The sequence below is a fragment of the Eumetopias jubatus genome, unplaced genomic scaffold, assembly GCF_037043125.1.
Source record: "Eumetopias jubatus isolate StellerSeaLion01/CBP00866 unplaced genomic scaffold, mEumJub1_p1.0 scaffold_10, whole genome shotgun sequence".
In the NCBI taxonomy this organism is placed as follows: domain Eukaryota; kingdom Metazoa; phylum Chordata; class Mammalia; order Carnivora; family Otariidae; genus Eumetopias; species Eumetopias jubatus.
The window spans coordinates 58,954,051-58,972,555 of record NW_028274816.1 but is presented as its reverse complement, the minus strand read 5'-3'; the positions used below and the strand labels follow the sequence as shown (position 1 = coordinate 58,972,555).

Below are 18,505 nucleotides of genomic sequence, written 5' to 3'. Positions count from 1 at the left end.
AACATATTCTAATTTAAAAAATATACAACACTGAATGTACTAAGTGCTACTAAACCGCGCACCTTAAATGGTGACATTTATGTGAATTTAACTTTACCTTTTTAATTTTTAAAAATGTAAAAATTTTATGTATGTGACTCTCTTAGTTTTTATTTTTATTTTTTTTAAAGATTTTATTTATTTGAGAGAGAGAATGAGAGAGAGAGAGAGCGCACATGAGAGAGGGGAGGATCAGAGGGAGAAGCAGACTCCCCGCCGAGCAGGGACCCTGATGTGGGACTCGATCTCGGGACTCCAGGATCATGACCTGAGCCGAAGGCAGTCGCTTAACCAACTGAGCTACCCAGGCGCCCGTCTCTTGTAGTTTTTAAAAGGATTTAAAAAATAAAATAAAATAAAATAAAAAATAAAAGGCTATGCAATAAAAAATACAATAGCAGAAGGTACTCATTGATAAAGGTGACAAAGAATACATAGTAACAAAGATAATAGCAAAGATACACAGTAATAAAAGCGATAGCAAAAGATACACAGTAACAAAGATAATAGCAAAGATGTGCAATGGTGAGGACAATAGCAGAAAGGGAAGGAGACAAAAGGAATAAGGTAATAAGGAAAACAAAAGAGGGACTTGTACATATCACTCACAATAATGTGCCACCAGTGAATTCCTCTCTGCACACCTGAGGCTTTAGAACACTCTAATCACAAACTAATGATGTACTATATGTTGGCTGACTGAACATAATAAGAAAAAAAAAGATCTAAATATATTAATACATTAAAAAAAAATAGCACCTACGTGGTGAGAGGGGTCTTGGGAGGATTAATTGCATTAATATGTGAAAAGCACTCAGAACACCTGCCACCCGAGTGAGTGCTTACTGAGCAGTGCTCTCATTAGTACGGATCATTGTTCTTACTGACAAAATTGTTATGATGATTTGTCTCCAAGGCCCCAGAGCCAGAGCAGACAGCCTTGGGCGATTTGGGAGCAGCCAGCTGGGGATTTGGGAGAATGGGAGGCGGCCGCCCAAATCCTTCTTGTGGAACAAAAAATAATGACATACCTGAGTTGGAGGTTCTGCCTGGCCAACAACACCTTAATTCAGAAAGGCTAGCCAGGTGGCCAGGCTTCTCAGGCATCCCTCTGCCCGCCCTCCCTCCCTCTCCTGGGATTTTGCAGCCACTTGCCCTCCTCTTCCTGTTTTCGCTCAGGGGAATTTTAATAACAATGGGATCCTGTGCAGGAGGGATTTGGAAAGCTGGTGGTTGTGAGGGAGGGGCTAGAAAAGTCTTTTGGAAAAGACTGAAGAGACTGAAAGCCTTCGGAAGGGGAGTGTGTCAGAGGTGTAACCACGCTTCCCAGCGTTGGCCTGGCACATCAAGCCCTTGCTTTTTATCCTCCCAAGGCCCCAGATGGGGAGATGTCAGCTCCTAGACTAGACTTAGGCTAAGGAGTTCTCCCTCTAGCCTGAAGGGTCCAGGCTAAGCGCAGCCACTTCCCCTACTGAGAGGCCTTTTACGAGGGACTAGGCTGGACTTCCCAGCCTAGTAGGGGTATTGGTCTCTGCACGCAATCCCAATGTGTGGGGGTGGGGTTCCCCAACACCATCAAGCAATTGTCCCACAGTTGAGGTTAACTACACTATCTACCAGGAGGTACTGTCAGATCACATAGGTTAAGGGCTCAGTCCTGCAAGACTGCCCCCTACCTCTGCCTTCGGATGCCAATCTCATGTCCTAGTTCTTTACCTGTGCTTCTGGACAAGTGCTATATAGATCGGAGGGTTCCACGACATCCCCCTTGGGTTGGAAAACTTTGCCAGAGCGGCTCACAGAACTCAGAGAAACATTTTACTTACTTGATTACCAGTTTACTGTAAAAGGATAAAACTCAGAACAGCCAGGTAGAAGAGATGGATAGGGCAAGATTTGTGGGAAGGGGTACGGAACTTCCTTACCCTGTCTGGGTGCACCCTTCTCTCTGCATGTGTTCACCAACCTGGAAACTCTCTGAGCCCCGTCCTTTTGGGTATTTGTGGAGGCTTCACTGCATAGGCACAATTGATTAACTCATTGTCCATTGGTGATTGATTCCATCTGCAGCCCCAGTCCTCTCCCATTGTTAGGTGCTTTCCCCAAAAATCATTCACAGGACAAAAGACACTTTTTTTTTTTTTTGCTTTCTTAGGAAATTCCTAGAGTTTTAGGAGCTCTGTGCCAGGAATGGGGACTAAGACCAAAAACATACTTCTTATCCTAAATCACAATATCACAGGGGCAATGGGCATATAAGCCCAAGTTTCCATTCTAACGAGTTCAATGACAAGACAAAAGAAGCAGACAGGCTGTGGGAGGGTAAAGGGGGCGGAGGCCCAAGTGAGGATTTTTGGAGGAGAGATAATGGAGGATAATGTTGTAGCCACCCCACAGAAACCGATGGACTCCTCCATCTGAAAGTTGGCCCACATGTCTGGCCTGACATGCCACACATGCACTACAGGGTCCCTCCTGCCTCTGGGGGTGGCCACATTTGGCACTGTGAACAGGAGTGTAGATGACCACGGGGTCTTTCTCATCATGCTGTCCTGCTCACTGGCCCTGCTGGCTGCCGGTGAACATGCATTTGAGACTGTGCTGCTTGGCACTGCATCTGCTGTTGCAGACTTAACCAACCCAAGTCAGAAGCTTCCATAGTTGGCCTTCAGGAACAGAGGTGTGGGGCTGGGGGCTTCCATCAAGTGGCTCTGGGTAGCATGTCTGCGTGCAGACCTATCTGTGTGCCTCTTCCCAGCTCAAGAGTTCTGGGCAGGGGCGGAGTTGGAGGGGGTGGGCTGAAAGTTCCAACCCTCTAATCATGCTGTTGGTTCTCCTGGCAACCAGATTGCATTTTCCTCACCTCAGCAGCATAAATTCTGGTAGGGTTGAAAGCAGATTTTGGCTCAGGTCATGATATCAGGGTCTTGAGATGGACCCGGGGCAGGCTCTGGGCTCAGGGCAGAGTTGGCTTGTCTCTCTCCCTGCCCTAGCTGTGCAAGACACTAATGGCTGCAGAGGGCCAGACCTCTGGAGGCAGATTTCCGGGCCGGGAGCCAGGGAGCAGTGAGTGGTGGCTGCTGTCTTGGGATGGGATGTCTCAGAAGGAAGAGATCACTGGGTGCTAGGGAGAATCAGTGTCCCAAGGGTCCAGACCAGAGGACCGGCTGGGAGCTAGGGCCACAAGATGGAGCGAGTAGGGTCTGAGAACAGGTTGGTGGGGCAGTTGGGGAGCTGGGTTTGGGTCATCCAGGAGGCTGTTGGATGCACAGACCTGAAGCCAGGGAGAGACTAAGAGCCATGCTATCGCAAGTGACAGGTGAAACTGCCCCGTGTATGCAGTCAGTGTGGAGAACAAGGCTTAGAACAGGCCCTGGGAACACCTTTGTTTGTCAAGGCACCAGGGGAGGAAAAAAGGCCTATTCATTACTGAGAGGCAGAAAGTGGGAGGGAAACCAGAAATGCATGAAGGAGGAAGGGGCAGGCCAGGTGGAAGGCTGCCTGAAGGCTGAGTAAAGTGAGGACCAGGAGACCACGGGATTGCTCAATAGGGAAGTCTCTGGAGACCCAAAAAGACAGAGGCTGTGGGGGGCAAGCGGTGAGGAGATCTCTGTGGATAGGTTTGACTGGGAAGGATGGAAGAGAAACAGGGCAAGGCTCTGAGAGTGGTGGGGGGCCACTGGTTCTGATGCAACTCTGTGGTCCCACTGTCACCCAGCAGAGGGTCAGGCACACAGGGCATTTTGAAATGTTTGTTGAGTGAATGCATGAGTGAATGAATTGGACAGAGAAATAGGAGAGAGAGAGATAGAGATAGAGACAGAAGACAAAGAATAGCAGCAAGCTGTAACTGATAGTTCTTCACAGCTGAGAAAAAGATTCTGTCATCTAAGTCAGCTTTGAAAATTCTTTCTTCAGAAAGAAACTGGGAAGGGCAATTTTGAGAGTGTCTTCACTTAATGTACCTGATATTCTCACCCATATTTTGTTGCCTTGTTTGATGATCCCAAGAGGAAGTAGTGTGTGGACAGGGAGCTGCCTCCCAGCCCTATCTTTCAGATGAACAAACTGAGGTCAAGCCGAAGCCTGATAGCCCCCAGTGAGTCATGGTGTGAGCTGAGGTTTCAGCCCAGTCTGTAGGATTCCAAAAGCTATCCTACTTTGAAACCTGTAAGAACATTCCTACGTTCTTCTGTTCACCCCTGTACTCATTCAGTTAGCCATTCATTTGTTCATCCATATCTTTGGACAATGATTAATGATACAGGCTCTGGAGACAGCCTGCTTGGGTTCAAACTCTGGCTCTGGTACTTGCCAGCTGCATGACTATGGGTGAGTGACTTTATCTAGTCCTGCCTCAGTTTCCACATCTGTGATGGTCTCCATGTTGTGGGCCCTCAGCCCAGGTGTTGGCATAGCTGAGTTCTCTCTAGGAAACAGGCTGCATGTTGAGCTTACAATGATGCCCAACAGTAAAGCGTGGAGCTCGGGACTTGAGAGCTCTGGGGTCCTCCCCAGGGGAGGTGGCAAAGGTGCTCAGAGCTTTCCCTGAGTGCGGGAGGTATGAGCATGAGGTTGTGAGCCAGTCCGTGCCCTCTTGAAGCTTCCAGCTACAAAAGAAGGGATTGGCTTTTTCCAGAAGCCACAAACTGCAAGACTGTATGCCAAAAGAGAACCACTAGGTAGCCACTCCCCACTCCCTATAGCCCCGGCACCGCCAATCTGCTTTTTGTCCCTGTGCATGCGCCTGTTCTGGACATTTCACATACATGGGATCATACAAGATGTGGCCTTTGCGACTGACTTCTTTCACCTAGCATACTGTTTTCAAAGTTCATCCACATTGTGGCAGGCGTCAGTGCCGTACTCCTTTTTCTGGCTGCATAATACTCCATGGTATGGATAGACCGTATTTTATTTACCATTCATCATGGGACGGACATCAGCTTCATGGGTACAGAGTCTCTTTTGGGGCTGAAGAAAATGTCCTGGAATTAGGTTGTGGTGACGGTTGCACAGTGGGTTGAGTGTGGTGGAATCCACTGAATTGTGGACTTGAAAATTGTTCAAGTGCTAAGTTTTCTGTTATGTGAATTTTACTTTAACAAAGTAGAGGCAAGGCGCCTGGGTGGCTCAGTCGTTAAGCGTCTGCCTTCGGCTCGGGTCATGATCCCAGGGTCCTGGGATCGAGCCCCATGTCGGGGCTCCCTGCTCCACGGGAAGCCTGCTTCTCCCTCTGCCTCTGCCATCCTCCCCCACCCCAACTTGTGCTCTCTCTCTCTCTCTCTGTCAAATAAATGAATAAATAAATCTTTAAAAAAAGTAGAGGCAGAAAGAGAAGACAAGAGAGAGTGCGAGAGAGAAAGAAATCTGTGGGGGAACCATAGGTGTTTGGGGTTTTTTGCTGATATTTTATTTTATTTTAAAGACTTCTTATGGTAAGTAATCTCTACACCCAACGTGAGGTTTGAACGTGCAACCGCAAGATCAAGAGTTGGCATGCTCTACTGACTGAGCCAGTCAGGTGCCCCGGCCAGTATTTTAAAATCAGGAAATGTCCTACCATAAATTTGAATTTCCAGCTTCTTTTGAAAAGCCATGGGAACTGACAGTGCTGGTGTGTGTTCCAGAGGGCAGCTCCTGACTGGAGCTGAGAGTGAATTTTATTGCATGTAAATTGCATCTCCATAAAAGCAGAGCCCCCAGAAATCCAGAAATAGAGAGGGCTTTAGTTAGGTGGTGTTTCAAAACAAATCAAAAGCTAAAGACAGCACAGATTGTCTTGTCCCTGGTTCTCTCTCCATCCCCTGTCCCTTTCTTTCTCGGTGGAAGCCCTCATGCAGGAAAAAACCCACAGACTTTCAAGGAATTAGATAAATGGACTACATGCTGATAGGAAGAGTGGGCTTCTTTGCAGGAAACAGGGTGAACCGTGCATTGAGAAAATTCAATTAGAATAAACTCTGGGGAACCCAGTTTAGAAACCTCTTCAGTCTCTTCCTGATCACCTATTTCGAAATCTCTTCCTTCTCTTTCTGGGCTCTCTCTGCTCTTGCTTTCCCTGCTTCTCCCTTCCACTGTCTGAGCTCTTAGCTACCTACCCTCCTGCCTATTTCCTGCACAGGGTGGGGAGGGGCCCGAGTGTGGGCGTCCCCACCCTCCCTCAGCTTTCCTCACCTCGTCGGGAATCGGGATTAGAACCCAGCTCCCAGATCACCTTGAGTCATGGGTCTCTGGCACTGGCTTGGAGAGGAGGGGAGAAGGAGTGGGGTTGGGTCTTCGCCCCACAACCATCCTGGCCCCCTCCACCACCCCCCCATTTAGTTGTAAAGCTCAATTAGGTGCCATTAGGGTTTCTACAGGATTAGAGGGTGCCCCACCCCATGTCTTCCTGCTCCCCTTCCCTCAACCAGGAAATTGCATGGGCTGGGACAAAGAGAGTTAAAAGCTGTGTCACCTGCCGGTCTGGGGCAGACAGACGGAAGGAGGGGGACAGGTGGGGCAGCATGACAGGTGGCTGAGAAGCCAGGTGGACAGTGGGAGAGTTGACTGGCAGGGTGGCAGGTGGATGACAGAACAGGCAGGTAGTGGACAGACAGATAACAGAGACAGACAGGCTGAAACTGTGACAGCCACATGGAGGTCCCAGCAGGCAGATGGACAAGGTGAGGAGGGGGCAGGTGGTCACCAATAGGGTGACACCCAAGACAGACAGCGAGGGGGATGGGCAGGCATCCCGTCCTCTTGGGAGTTGCTGGTGGGAGGGGTGGGCAAAGCAAGGGGTGAGTTGACAGGGAAAGGGCCATCTCTGAGATCCCCCACGTTTCCCAGGACCTGGAGGCAGGCCACCCTGGGTTCCAGCATCTTGTTGCTCCTCTCTGTTACTGGTGAGTTCCCCAGGAGGATGGGAGCCCCATCTCCCCTTCCAGGTTTTGTCCCCAGCCTGGCACGGAGGAGGGCAAGGGGCTGCCTCTGTACCTCCGATCACCTCCACCTCTTGGGGCCCTGCCACCTCTGTCCCCCTGTATCTTTTGAACTATCTCTCCTCTGTGTCTTCCTGTCACCATGCCTCTGTCCTTTCTCTCTCTCTGTGGATCTCTGTCTCTGTCTCCCTCTTATCTTTAAGTATCTCTCTGCCTTTTTCTCTTTCTCTTCCTCTCTGTGTCTCTGGGCATTGCTGGGTCTTTTCGTATTTGTCACTGTGTCCATGTCTCCCCGACCCTCACTCTCTCTCAGGGGCTCTCTTTCTCTTGCCTCCCTGTGTCTTCGTCTCTGCATCTCACCTCCTATCTCTGACTCCCAGTCTCTAGATCTCTGACCCCATCTCTCTGGCCCACACCCTGTCCTCAGGGCTCAGTCAACCCGCCACAGAGAAGATTATCAAAGGCAAGGAGTGTGCCCGTCACTCGCAGCCTTGGCAGGTGGGGCTGTTTGAGGGCACCCGCCTGCGCTGTGGGGGCGTCCTCATTGACCGCAGGTGGGTCCTCACAGCGGCTCACTGCAGTGGCAGGTAAGCCCCTGTCTGGATGGTCCCTTCTAGGGGTAGGCAAAGGAAAGGTGGTGGGAAAGGGAGCCCTCAGGGTAAGGGCTCAGGAGAGGGGGGTGCCATGGAGCAAGGAGATGGTCCTGCCACAAGAAGGTCTGAGACTAGACAAAGAGTAAGACTTCCTCAACAATGGGCTGGGGTGAGGTGGGGAGGGCAGGAAGGGTCCTGGAACCTGCCCACCTACCTGCTCCATTCCCTGGTGTTCCCCTTCCTTCCCAGATGACCTCTGTCACCATCCCAGCCTCTCTCTGACCCAGTCTGGGCAACCTCTCTGGGCCTCAGCGGTCCCATCTGTAAAATGAAGGGAATGGGCTTTTCCAGTCTGAAACTTCGAGGTTTTTTCAAAAGGGAAGTTTCAGACACGAAGAGATGGATTGATTCAGGGACAGAACAGAGAGAGTCCACTCATTACTCACTCGTTCCTTCAGCTGAGGGTGCTGACAGCCCAGGCAGCCTCTAGGTGGTAAGAACAGAGCAGTGAGTATGACAGTTGGATGTCTCTGCCTCAGCTAAGAGGCTCAGGAAGGGACAGAGATGCAGGGGCTCGGGGAGGAGAAGTAGGCAAACACAGGAAATGGAAAGATGGTGACAGAGGTGAGAGACAGAGCAAGGCTGTGAGGGAGTGAGGACAGACACTGAGATGCAGAACAGCAGAGAGGCTGGAGGGCCGGGGATCCAGGGGCCCACCCTACCCTCACTGAGCCACCTTGACCCCCAGCAGGTACTGGGTGCGCCTGGGGGAGCACAGCCTCACCAGGCTGGACTGGACGGAGCAGATCCGGCGCAGTGGCTTCTCCATGACCCACCCTGGCTACCAGGGAGCCCTGCATAACCATGACAATGACCTCCGGCTCCTGCGACTGGGCACCCCCGTCCCTTTGACTCGCAGCATCCAGCCCCTGGCCCTGCCCACCATCTGTGCAGCGGCCGGCACCAAGTGCCAGATCTCAGGCTGGGGCATCACCAATCAACTATGGAGTAAGGGGACATCAGCGTCAGGGCTCAGGATGGGCAAAGTCTGGGGTGTAGGGCAAGAGATCAGGAGTCATGCCATTTCAACAGAAGGCTGCGTCAAGGGTCAAACATGAGGACTGTGGTGTGGGGTCAGAGATCATGGTGGGCCAGGGGTCTTGGGAGTCAAAGTGGTTAAGGGGTTGGGTATAGAGTCAGAAGTCATGGGTCAGGATGTGGTTGTAGGCCAGAGTTATGGCAGGGGTCATCAGACTGGAGCAAAAGGCATATATAAATAGAATCTTGGGGTAACGGGTCATGGACTCGAGTGTTAGAGGTCACTGTAGAATTGAGGACATGGGATCCAGATGTTGCACAAGCTGGCCGTAATCTGAGGGTGGAAACTGGGTTCGATCAGGGATCACTGGTCTGGGATTGGAAGCCCTAGAGGTTAGGGGTCATGAGGTCCCGGCTCAAATAAACAGGGAAAATAAGTCACTTTGGAGTTGGCACCAATGGTTTATCGCTGAGTTTAGAAGTTTAAGAGAAGACGAGGAGTGTGGGGTCTGGAGACAGAGAGAGAACAGGAGGTCAAGTTGGGACCTAAAGTATAATAAGATTGAAGGTCAAAGGTCACAGCATCTGGAATTTAAAGAGAAAAGTGGGTCTGGATTCATTGCTTCTGAGGTTGGAGGGACAAAGGGTGTCTTGAGTTATGGCACTCAGTCATAGGTTAAAGGTCGGGGGACTGGGTCAATGAACTGGGGCAAGGGTCACTATGAAATGAAGTAATAAATCTGAAATTTAAACGTTTGCAGATTGTAGTGGGGGGTCATAGGAAAAGGGCAGGGTATAGACTTATATTTGGCTTCCTTGAGTCGTGGGAGGTGGCCCCCAAATGGGAAGCTTTGGGAAACCCTGTGGCTTCTGTCTTCCACCCCCAGACCCATTCCCGGACCTGCTGCAATGCCTCAATGTCTCCATCGTTTCCAGTGCCACCTGCCGGGCTGTGTTCCCCGGGAGAATCACGGACAACATGGTGTGTGCCAGCGGCACGGAAGGGGCGGATGCCTGCCAGGTGAGTGAATGCCGGCACCGCATGGTCACCCAGGGCAGGAAGCTGGGGACAGAGCAGGGAGGATGGGGGGGGAGAGAGATGTGGTCAGAAGGACCTTCCTTCTGGATCCGGAGGCGCAGGATAAGGCAGGAAGAGCCAGGTGATGGAGGACAAAGAGAAGGAGGGGTGGGTGGAGAGAACAGAGGGAGGGAGGGAACAGAGAAGGACAGATGGGAGGGGCACAGGAGAGCCGAGAGGAAGAGGAAGAGAAGGTGGGGGAGGGCAAAGAGGTGGCAGAGATTTGGAACTGAGGTGTGTAACCGGTTGTCTCTCCCCATTCCATCCTCCAACTGATGCTGGCTCAGGCAAGAGCGAGAGAATCCAGCCTGGAGGCAGGAAAGGAGGCTGGTGGTCTCTCCTGCCCTCGAATTCGGCTCCCTTGCTCCCTCGGCTCCTCCAGGTTGGAGGCTGCCCCACCCTACGGGCTAAGGCTCCAGCCTTTGTGCCTGAGAGAACCTTTATAGATCCCGCCTTCCTTTGCTGGGATTGGTCACTGATGGTGGTGCTCTTTCCCTCATTGGTCAGCACACCAGCCAGTCATCCTCTATAGAATTCTTATAGGTCCCCGCCTCCTTTGCTGGGATTGGTCGTTGAAGATACTCATTGGTCAGAGCTCTAGCCATTGTCCCTGAGAGACCCCCTCCCCCACCTTTTATGGAGTCCTGCCTTCCCTGGGATTGGCGCCCTAGGAACAGCGTGTTCTTCCCTGTTGATCCGTCACTGCTGTGGAGGGAACGTGGGGGACGTGGCAGTGCTCTTCTCTGATAACCAGGCTTGGATCCTCTGTCTTCAGGGCCTGGGAATGGGTTTGGGGGTGGGGCAAGGACAATGGGAACAGGATTTCTCCCTTATTCATTTGGTGCTGCTTCTCCTTCTGCATTCCAGGGCGACTCTGGGGGCCCCCTGGTGTGCGGAGGAGTCCTTCAGGGTCTGGTGTCCTGGGGGACCGTGGAGCCTTGCGGGCAAGAAGGCATCCCAGGGGTCTACACCAATATTTGCAAATATGTGGACTGGATCCGGATGGTCATGAGGAACAACTAACCTGCTCCCTCCACCTCCACCCCTCAGCTTGGGGGCCACACTGACTGGCCCTCGGAGCACCAACGCGTCCTCCGTTATCACCCCTGGCTCCAGCTCCCCTTGGACTGGGGATCTTCTTCCCAGAACTCCAACTCCAGCCAGCCCTTCTAAGTCCCAAGTTTGGCGGAGGAAGGAATGTGTGACTTCCTGGAATAAATATAACGAGCTATGTCTGTCTATTTGATATCCCTGTGCTGGTTGACACAGGAGGGAGGCTCATCAGTCCCCCAATCACAGGTGTAGGAATAGAGACCACAGAGGGCAAGAGTTTTCCCTTAGGGGTCACTCAGGAACGGAGGAGAAAAGGTTACTTATAACAATAAAAATAAGGGCCTTTTTTTTTTTTTTTGTCTATCCAGCACTTTAGGAACAGTGCCCATGAAGGACCTGAGGAGGGGGGAAATTATTGGACCCAAAATACCAAATGAAAATTGCAAAATCAAAATTCACGACCATTTAATTAAATGTCTATAAAATGTAACATTCTTCCACCTAGCCAATTCCAACTTGGCTTTGCTGGAGCTGTTGAGCACACATTATATTTAATGTGGGATGTGGGTTCGTTTTAATATGTCTGTGATGATGGAAGGCGGGTGTAGCCTTGGAAAGCAAGAGGAACCAGCCTAGGTCTTAAAGTAATCCTGCCCACCCCTTGGGTTCTGTCTTCACCGCCATCCAGGAGGTGCAAAGGGAGCTTCTCCCCAGTGAGTGGAAGGGGAATTTGGGGTGGGAGAGTGAGGGGTGATGGTGACAGCGAGGGAACACTTGCTGGATACCTGCAGTGCTCGGCTCTCCTGGAGTCTTCATCCCAACCACCCCAAGGCAGGGCTGTCCCCCCATGTCGCAGATGAAGAAACTGAGCCTCACCAGGGTGGAGTTCCTTGGCTCACGTCACTGTGGTAGGAAGAGGCAGAGCCGGGGTTTGAGGCCAGGGCTGGCTGCCTCAGGAACCTATACCCAGTCGTCTTGCCCCACTTCTGGTTAGGGGAGAGAGGAGGGCAAGACAGAGAGCAGGAGATCTCACTGATAACGAGCAGGCCCGGAAATAGAGGGATCGGCAGACAGGAACTTGAGGTGGCTCAGATTCGGAAGTCATCGGACCTAAGTCTCGCAGCGAGTAAGTGCCACAGCTGGATTTGGGGGCGCCCCAGGGTTCCCGGGAGGCGGAGGCAGGAGGGGGGAGTGGAGGGAAGGGAAGGGGGCAGAAGTGAAGCCCCAGAGGAGCGCTAGGGTTTGGGGCCTTGCAGAGGGCTGACTCCCTTTCCTGGGCCTTGATTCCCACAGGCCCCAACCTGCCTCCCCCACCCTCCCGTCCTGCCCCTTCCTTCGGCTGGAAGCAGCCCCACCTCCGTGACGCCCCAGTTTCCCCCCCTCCTTGGAATGGAGAAGGGAGGGCCCAGAAGAAGCCAGGGGCCCACCTGGGCTTGGGCTGTGGGAAGGGAGGAGCAGGGACAGGAGGAGAGACACAGAGCCTGGGAGGATGAGGTGGAGGGAGAGAGAGAGGAGGTGGAGGGAGGCAGAGACCAAGAGACACAAAGAAAGATAAAGAATTAAAGGAGTCCTGCAGAGAGGTACTGAGAGAGACACAGAGATAGACAAAGAGACGGAAAGGCACAGGCACAGAGAGGCAAAGAGAAATATGGCCACGGAGTTACAGAAAGGAAGCAACCAGCAGAGATGAAGAGAGAGACAGACCAGGACGGATGCGGGGTGGGGTGTGGGGGACAGAAACAGAGAGAAGAGGGGCTTGGAGAGGTGACAGAGGCAGACCGGCAGGCACACACACCCCATCCCCAGGGCTGTAAGGCAGGGCTAGGAGGCCCAGTCATCAGGGCCACCCCGCACCTGCCTTTCGCCTGATGCTCTGACCCAATCTGCCTTTGACCCAAACCGCCACAGCTGCTGCCGCCACCAACCCAGCACCCAGGGCCCCAGTCCCAGAGCCCGTGAGTCGGGCAGGGAAGGGAAGACCCTCTTGCAGGCGCCTGTGCTCCTGGAGCAAGTCAGGCCTCCCTGCCTCCACACCATTTCTCCCTCTGCTCTGTCCTTCTCGGCTTGGGTGGGTGCTCTCTGCCTCTCTGTCTCTCCAACTGGCTGCCCTGCCCCCGACTTCAGTGACCTCTGATCCCCGCTTTGATAGCTGAATCCAGCCCTCCACCCCACCCCCCTGCAGGCCAGGGCAGCTGAGGACACTTGCCCTTCCCCTGACCAGCCCCGCCCAGTTCCATCTGTCTGTCCTTCAAAGGGGCAGGGATTCAGAAGGACAGGGCCCGTCCCAGGCTGAGCCCCCTACTGCATGCTGGGCAGCCCTCAAAGGGCCCATATCACCCTGGGGTGGATGCAGAATGGGGCTGGGGGGGCCGGGCCAGGTCTCAGGAGGGCAAGAAGGAAAACATTCTCCCAGATGCATCTCACAGGTACTATGGCTGACTTAAAACAGGGCCAGCTAATACCTTGCCCCAGCCAAAGCCCCTCGCAGCATCTGCCACATCCTCCTTGGCTCTGGCTATGAGAAGCTTTTAGCTGAGATCAGGCCCCTCCAAGGCCACCTTGATACCAAAGATTTGTTTTAAAGGTTTGGAGGCTGGGATGCTGTGAGAACTTGGGTATTCCTCCAACCCTGTTGTTTCTCCCTGGGGGCAGCCAGAGCAGGCTGGGGAGGGAGGAGAGGGCATGAACCAGCCCCTCCATAGTCTCCCCATAAAGTGATTGGGCCCCTTGTCCCTTCTTGTTCCCAGAAGAACCTGGGGCCTGCCCTTCCCCTCTCCAGGCCAAGATGATTCTTCGATTAATCATGCTTGCTCTGCTGACAGGTACGGTAGGGGATGGGGGAGGGCAGGGGCCTCCCTCTCTAATCTCTAGGCTCCCTCAACCCTCTATAACTGGCTACTGACTGAGCCAATGCTGAAAATATAGAATAACGCATAGGGCACCTAAATGGATATAGGAGCCATAATAAGGTCCCGATGCCCCTTGCTGCATAATCCCTTTAGATGCTAGAATGGGGAGAGGTCAAGGAGGGTCCCAGGGGAGGGGCCGGGGCAGCTGCAGTGGGGCAGAAGACACTCCAACAGCGCAGAACGGTAGCTACTGACCTTGCAAGCAGTACGGAAGGATTTCGGTCATTTAATACTTGGCTGGCCTATCCAGACAGTGCCTCCCAGCGGGACACCAGGCTGAGACCCAGACCACCCACCCCTTGTCTGCTCTCCCCACCCCCACTTTTGGGAGTTGTCTCATGCCTGAGCCCCCTCTTTTGCCCTCACTCCCCTCCAGGGCATGTAGGGGGAGAGACCAGGATCATCAAGGGGTATGAGTGCTCTCCTCATTCCCAGCCCTGGCAGGTGGCTCTGTTCCAGAAGACACGGCTGCTCTGTGGGGCAACCCTCATCGCTCCCAAATGGCTCCTGACAGCAGCTCACTGCCGCAAGCCGTGGGTGCGGGGGCTGGGGCGGGCCGGCAGGGGGCTGGAGATGGAGAGATGGATGGAGAGGGGCTTGGGGATGGGGAGGATGCGATGGGGTCCAGGATGGGCGTGGGTGGGGTAGCATGGATGATGGACACCGAGACAGGATGGGAGGACGGAAGCCATCGGACCTGGGATGGTGCTGGAATGGGGATGTGGTTGGGGAGGGGTCCAGTGGGAAGTGGGGATGAGGTCGGAAGTGGGGCTGTGTTCCTTTGTTCTCTCCGGGGCTCTCACCCCTTCCCCTTCCCCCATGTCTCTCCCCACCTCCCCTCTCTTGTCTCTCCCTGACCTTCCATCTCTGACCGCCCTCTCTCCCACCTCAGCCGATACGTGGTTCATCTGGGGGAACACAACCTCCAGCGGCGGGATGGCTGTGAGCAGACCCGAATGGCCACTGAGTCCTTCCCCCACCCAGACTTCAACAACAGCCTCCCCAACAAAGACCACCGCAATGACATCATGCTGGTGAAGATGACGACAGCAGCCTTCATCACTGGGGCCGTCCGACCGCTCACCCTGTCATCTAACTGTGTCACTGCTGGCACCCGCTGCCTCATTTCCGGCTGGGGCACCACAACCAGCCCCCAGTGTAGGGGCTCCAGAGGGGGACACGGAGGGGGGCGGGTGACCCCGGTTGTGGAAGGACAGAGGGACCCAGAGGAACCTGCAGAGGGGAGAGTCCCAGAGTACGAGAGTATGAGAGGGGGAATCCCTGGGGGTGTCAGTGGTGGGATAAGTCAACCCTGGCGGTGTCAGTGGTGGGATAAGTCAACCCTGGCGGCGTCAGTGGTGGGATAAGTCAAAAAGAAGAGGGAAAACGTAAGAGCTGGGGGGCCGTGTGGAGACAAAAGTCTGGGCCTTGGGGTCAGACAGATATGATGTGCAATGCCAGATCCACGACCTGCTCGTTGTAGGACCTCAGGCACGTGGCTTCCCCTCTCTGAACCTTGGTTTTCTTCTCTATAAAATGAGGATAATCACACCCACCTACTAGGGCTGGATTAGAGATAGTGTATATAGAACGACTGGCATAATACATTTACTCGGTACCATTACCGGTGCCATTGCTGCGAGCACAGAAATGAGTTGGCTGTAAGCAAGAAGGACAGGGACTGGCTGTGGTGTGGGTGCAAGGCAGGCACTACAGGGTGGGGAAGGGGACCAGGGGCTCTCGTTTTCCACACCCCTTCATGCCGTTTCCACAGTGCACCTGCCCCATGCCTTGCGATGCGCCAACATCACCATCATTAAGCAGGAGGAGTGTGAGAAGGCCTACCCTGGCAACATCACGGACACCATGGTGTGTGCCAGTGTTCGGGAAGAGGGCAAGGATTCCTGCCAGGTCAGGGGGCAGGGCCTGGGTCTCCAGCCACCCATCCCATTCCCATCTCCTGGGATGAGATCCACAATCTCATTCCCAACCCTGACCCTGTCTCCCCTTGCCACCCCAATTCCATGTCCACCCCTAGTTCCCATTCCAAACCTCCAAGGGATCCCCAGCTCCATCCCCATTCCCACCCCTATTCCCAGCCCCAACCATCCCCCAATCAACCCTAACCCCATCTTTATTGCCACCCACAGCTCCAACCTCATCCCCAGTCGTCCCGCCAACCCCATCCTCAGTCTCCACCCCACTCCTAACACCATCCCTACAACATCCCAACACCACCTCCTCCCTAACACGGCGCCCAAACCTGCCCCCCCTCCCATGGCCACTCCTCCTTTCTGACTCGTTGTCTCTCTCTCCATACCCAGGGTGACTCTGGGGGCCCTCTGGTCTGTGATGGATCTCTTCAAGGCATTATCTCCTGGGGCCAGGACCCGTGCGCTCTCACCAGAAAGCCTGGTGTCTATACAAAGGTCTGCAAATATGTAGACTGGATCCAGAAGACTATGGAGAATAACTAGCCAGGACCAGCCCAACACCCCTGATTTCTACTTGCCGATGTTGCTCTTGTTCATTCTGTTAACAGTCAAGCCAGAGCAAGGACATCTTTGTGTATTTTTTCGGCCTCCTTGACTATGAGAGATGCTATAGCTTAATAATCAACTTGGGGTTTGGAATCAGTGAGGCCTGGGTTCAAATCTTGCCTTGTACTAATTTGTGATTCTGGGAGAGATAATATTTGGTTCACTGTTGTATCCCCAAGCCCCAGAGACAGTTTCTGGCACTCACCAAGGTTTCAATAAATACTTACTGAACAAATGAATCTTTGGAGTGCTTACTATATGCCAGACCCTGATCCAAGGGCTTTTAGATATATCAACTAACTTAATCTTCACAAAGATTAAGTGCCATTATTATGCCCATTTTGCAGATGAGGTAACTGGGTACAGAGAAACAAGTCACTTGCTCATAGTCACACTGCCAGTAAGGAGAAGAGCAAGGAATCTAAAGCAAGGTCTTTTCTTTTCCTTTTTCTTTCTTTCTTTCTCTATTTTATTTTTTTTTAAGATTTTATTTATTTATTTGACTGAGAGAGACACAGTGAGAGAAGGAACACAAGCAGGGGGAGTGGGAGAGGGAGAAGTAGGCTTCCCGCCGAGCAGGGAGCCCGATGCGGGGCTCGATCCCAGGACCTGGGATCATGACCCGAGCCGAAGGCAGACGCTTAACAACTGAGCCACCCAGGCACCTCTCTTTCCTTCTCTCTTTAAAGCAAGCTGATTTCTTAACTACCAAGCGGAACTGCCTTGATTGAGGCTGTTTTCTTATCAGTAAAATCGTGCACTTATAACAATGATAGCCCAGTAGGTACATCAGCCTGCACATAATTAAGACCTAAGAGAAGGAGCTATCACTGTTTTTCTTTCCAACCTCCAGGCGAGGTAGTTCCTCCACACTAGTGCAGCCAGTATGATAACCACTAACCATATGAGGCCTTTTAAGTTAAAATGACCTCACATATCAAATGCTCTGTAGTCACACCTAGGACTGCTGTGTTGAATAGCACACACAGGGCATTTCCACTGTTGTAGAGAGTTCAACTGGATAGTGCGGAGTCAACCTCTGCAGTTAACTCAATTCCCACTGGAAAAGATGCCCCACAACTAGTCCAGAACTCAGGATCTTTTTTGACGTCCTGCTCGGCTTTCGGGGGAGGTTGCTGGCACGAGGAGTAAGAGCCCAGAGCTGGAACTGGGCCCTCCCGGTTGTTAGGTGGACTTGCTGTGTGACCTTCTGTGAGTCACTGCCTTCTCTGAGCCTCGATTCCTCACCCGAAAGGAGGGGGTTAGTTCAGGTCATACTGATGCTCCTCTGTGGCCTTGGCCTCCTGTGATTCATGGGCCCGTGTGTCATCTGAAGGCACACGGATGGCAGGGAGGATGTGATGTGATCACACTTGGGTGTGATGCGCAGCGCCCCGCCCCCCAGCAGGAGGAAGAGGGGCGCTAGTCACTGGGACACACAGTGAGCCCACTGCTCAGGCTGTGGGAGTGGGCTCAGCACAGAGCTTCGCGCTGGCTCTGGGGCTCTGCCTCGTTCCCTCTCTGCCCCCTCTTTATGTCCGTGATTTCTTCTTTTCTTTGTCTCTGTGTGTCCCAGTCTCTGTGTCTTCTACCCTTTCCTTCCATCTGTCTCCCTTTCCTTCCATCTGTCTTATCTCTCTGCCTCCCTCTCTCCTGGCCAGCATTCTGGCTTTTCTCAGTCACTAGGTATGCATTTCCCTGTTTGTTTTCCTCTCTCTTGGTTGTAATCACCTCTTTCCAACATTATCTCTGAGACCCGGAGGCTACCTGGGAACATGGCATACTCTCTCCCCACTGAGAAGACTTTTTGGAATAGGACACCTGGGGAATCCCCATGGAGTCCAGCTCCAAAAAGGGTGTTTGGGGCTCTAGAAGAAGCCTGTATTCCTGGGGCCCCTCCCAGAGCAGGAATCTGGGGCCTAGGTTGGGTGCCAGTCCCACCCACGGTATAATTAGGGAGAGGGAAAGGGAGGGAGTGAATCCCTGGGGGGAGGGTGGGGAAATTTCCGGGCTCTTCGAGGTTAAAAGGGAAGGCCAGGCCAGGGGTCCCAGGGCAGAGGATTCCGGTGGCCCACTCGGCAGGGCAGAGGCATTCTTGGGTCTACTCCCTCCTTTCCAGCAGCGACTCCCAGGTGAGGTGGGATGCACCTCACCCTAGTAGGGGCGGGTCGCGAGAGCATGGGTGGGGACCTTTGGGTCGCGGACAGCCCTGTTTGAACCTCAGTTTCCCTATCTATGGCACACGCCTCTGAGCCTCGGACCCTGGCCGCACCTGCGAAGGAGGGCGAACCCCAAAAGCTGCCTGGCGGGCAGTCCGGGAAAGCTCGGGCTG

General features: G+C 53.2%; 2 protein-coding genes across 4 annotated transcripts; both read left to right on the top strand.

Moving 5' to 3' along the window:
• The first annotated feature begins 6,585 nt into the window (after positions 1-6,585).
• Positions 6,586-10,894, top strand: LOC114199583 (kallikrein-12). Of its 2 annotated transcripts, none has more exons than XM_028091548.2 (6): positions 6,586-6,704; positions 6,871-6,926; positions 7,390-7,549; positions 8,307-8,563; positions 9,481-9,614; positions 10,539-10,894. In XM_028091548.2, exons 1-6 carry the CDS (start codon positions 6,676-6,678, stop codon positions 10,692-10,694), a joined length of 792 nt encoding a protein of 263 aa, XP_027947349.1. In that variant the 5' UTR covers positions 6,586-6,675; the 3' UTR covers positions 10,695-10,894. The 2 variants fall into 2 exon arrangements, with proteins under 2 accessions (XP_027947349.1, XP_027947348.1); XM_028091547.2 differs by having other exon boundaries at positions 8,304-8,563.
• An 872-nt stretch (positions 10,895-11,766) lies between these two features.
• On the top strand, positions 11,767-16,399 carry LOC114199606 (kallikrein-11). Of its 2 annotated transcripts, none has more exons than XM_088027754.1 (6): positions 11,767-11,850; positions 13,472-13,546; positions 14,010-14,166; positions 14,526-14,791; positions 15,408-15,502; positions 15,958-16,399. In XM_088027754.1, the coding sequence occupies exons 2-6, from the start codon at positions 13,510-13,512 to the stop codon at positions 16,108-16,110; spliced, it is 708 nt and encodes a 235-aa protein (XP_087883880.1). In that variant the 5' UTR covers positions 11,767-11,850; positions 13,472-13,509; the 3' UTR covers positions 16,111-16,399. The 2 variants fall into 2 exon arrangements, with proteins under 2 accessions (XP_087883880.1, XP_027947394.1); XM_028091593.2 differs by having other exon boundaries at positions 15,408-15,544.
• The last annotated feature ends 2,106 nt before the right edge of the window (positions 16,400-18,505 follow it).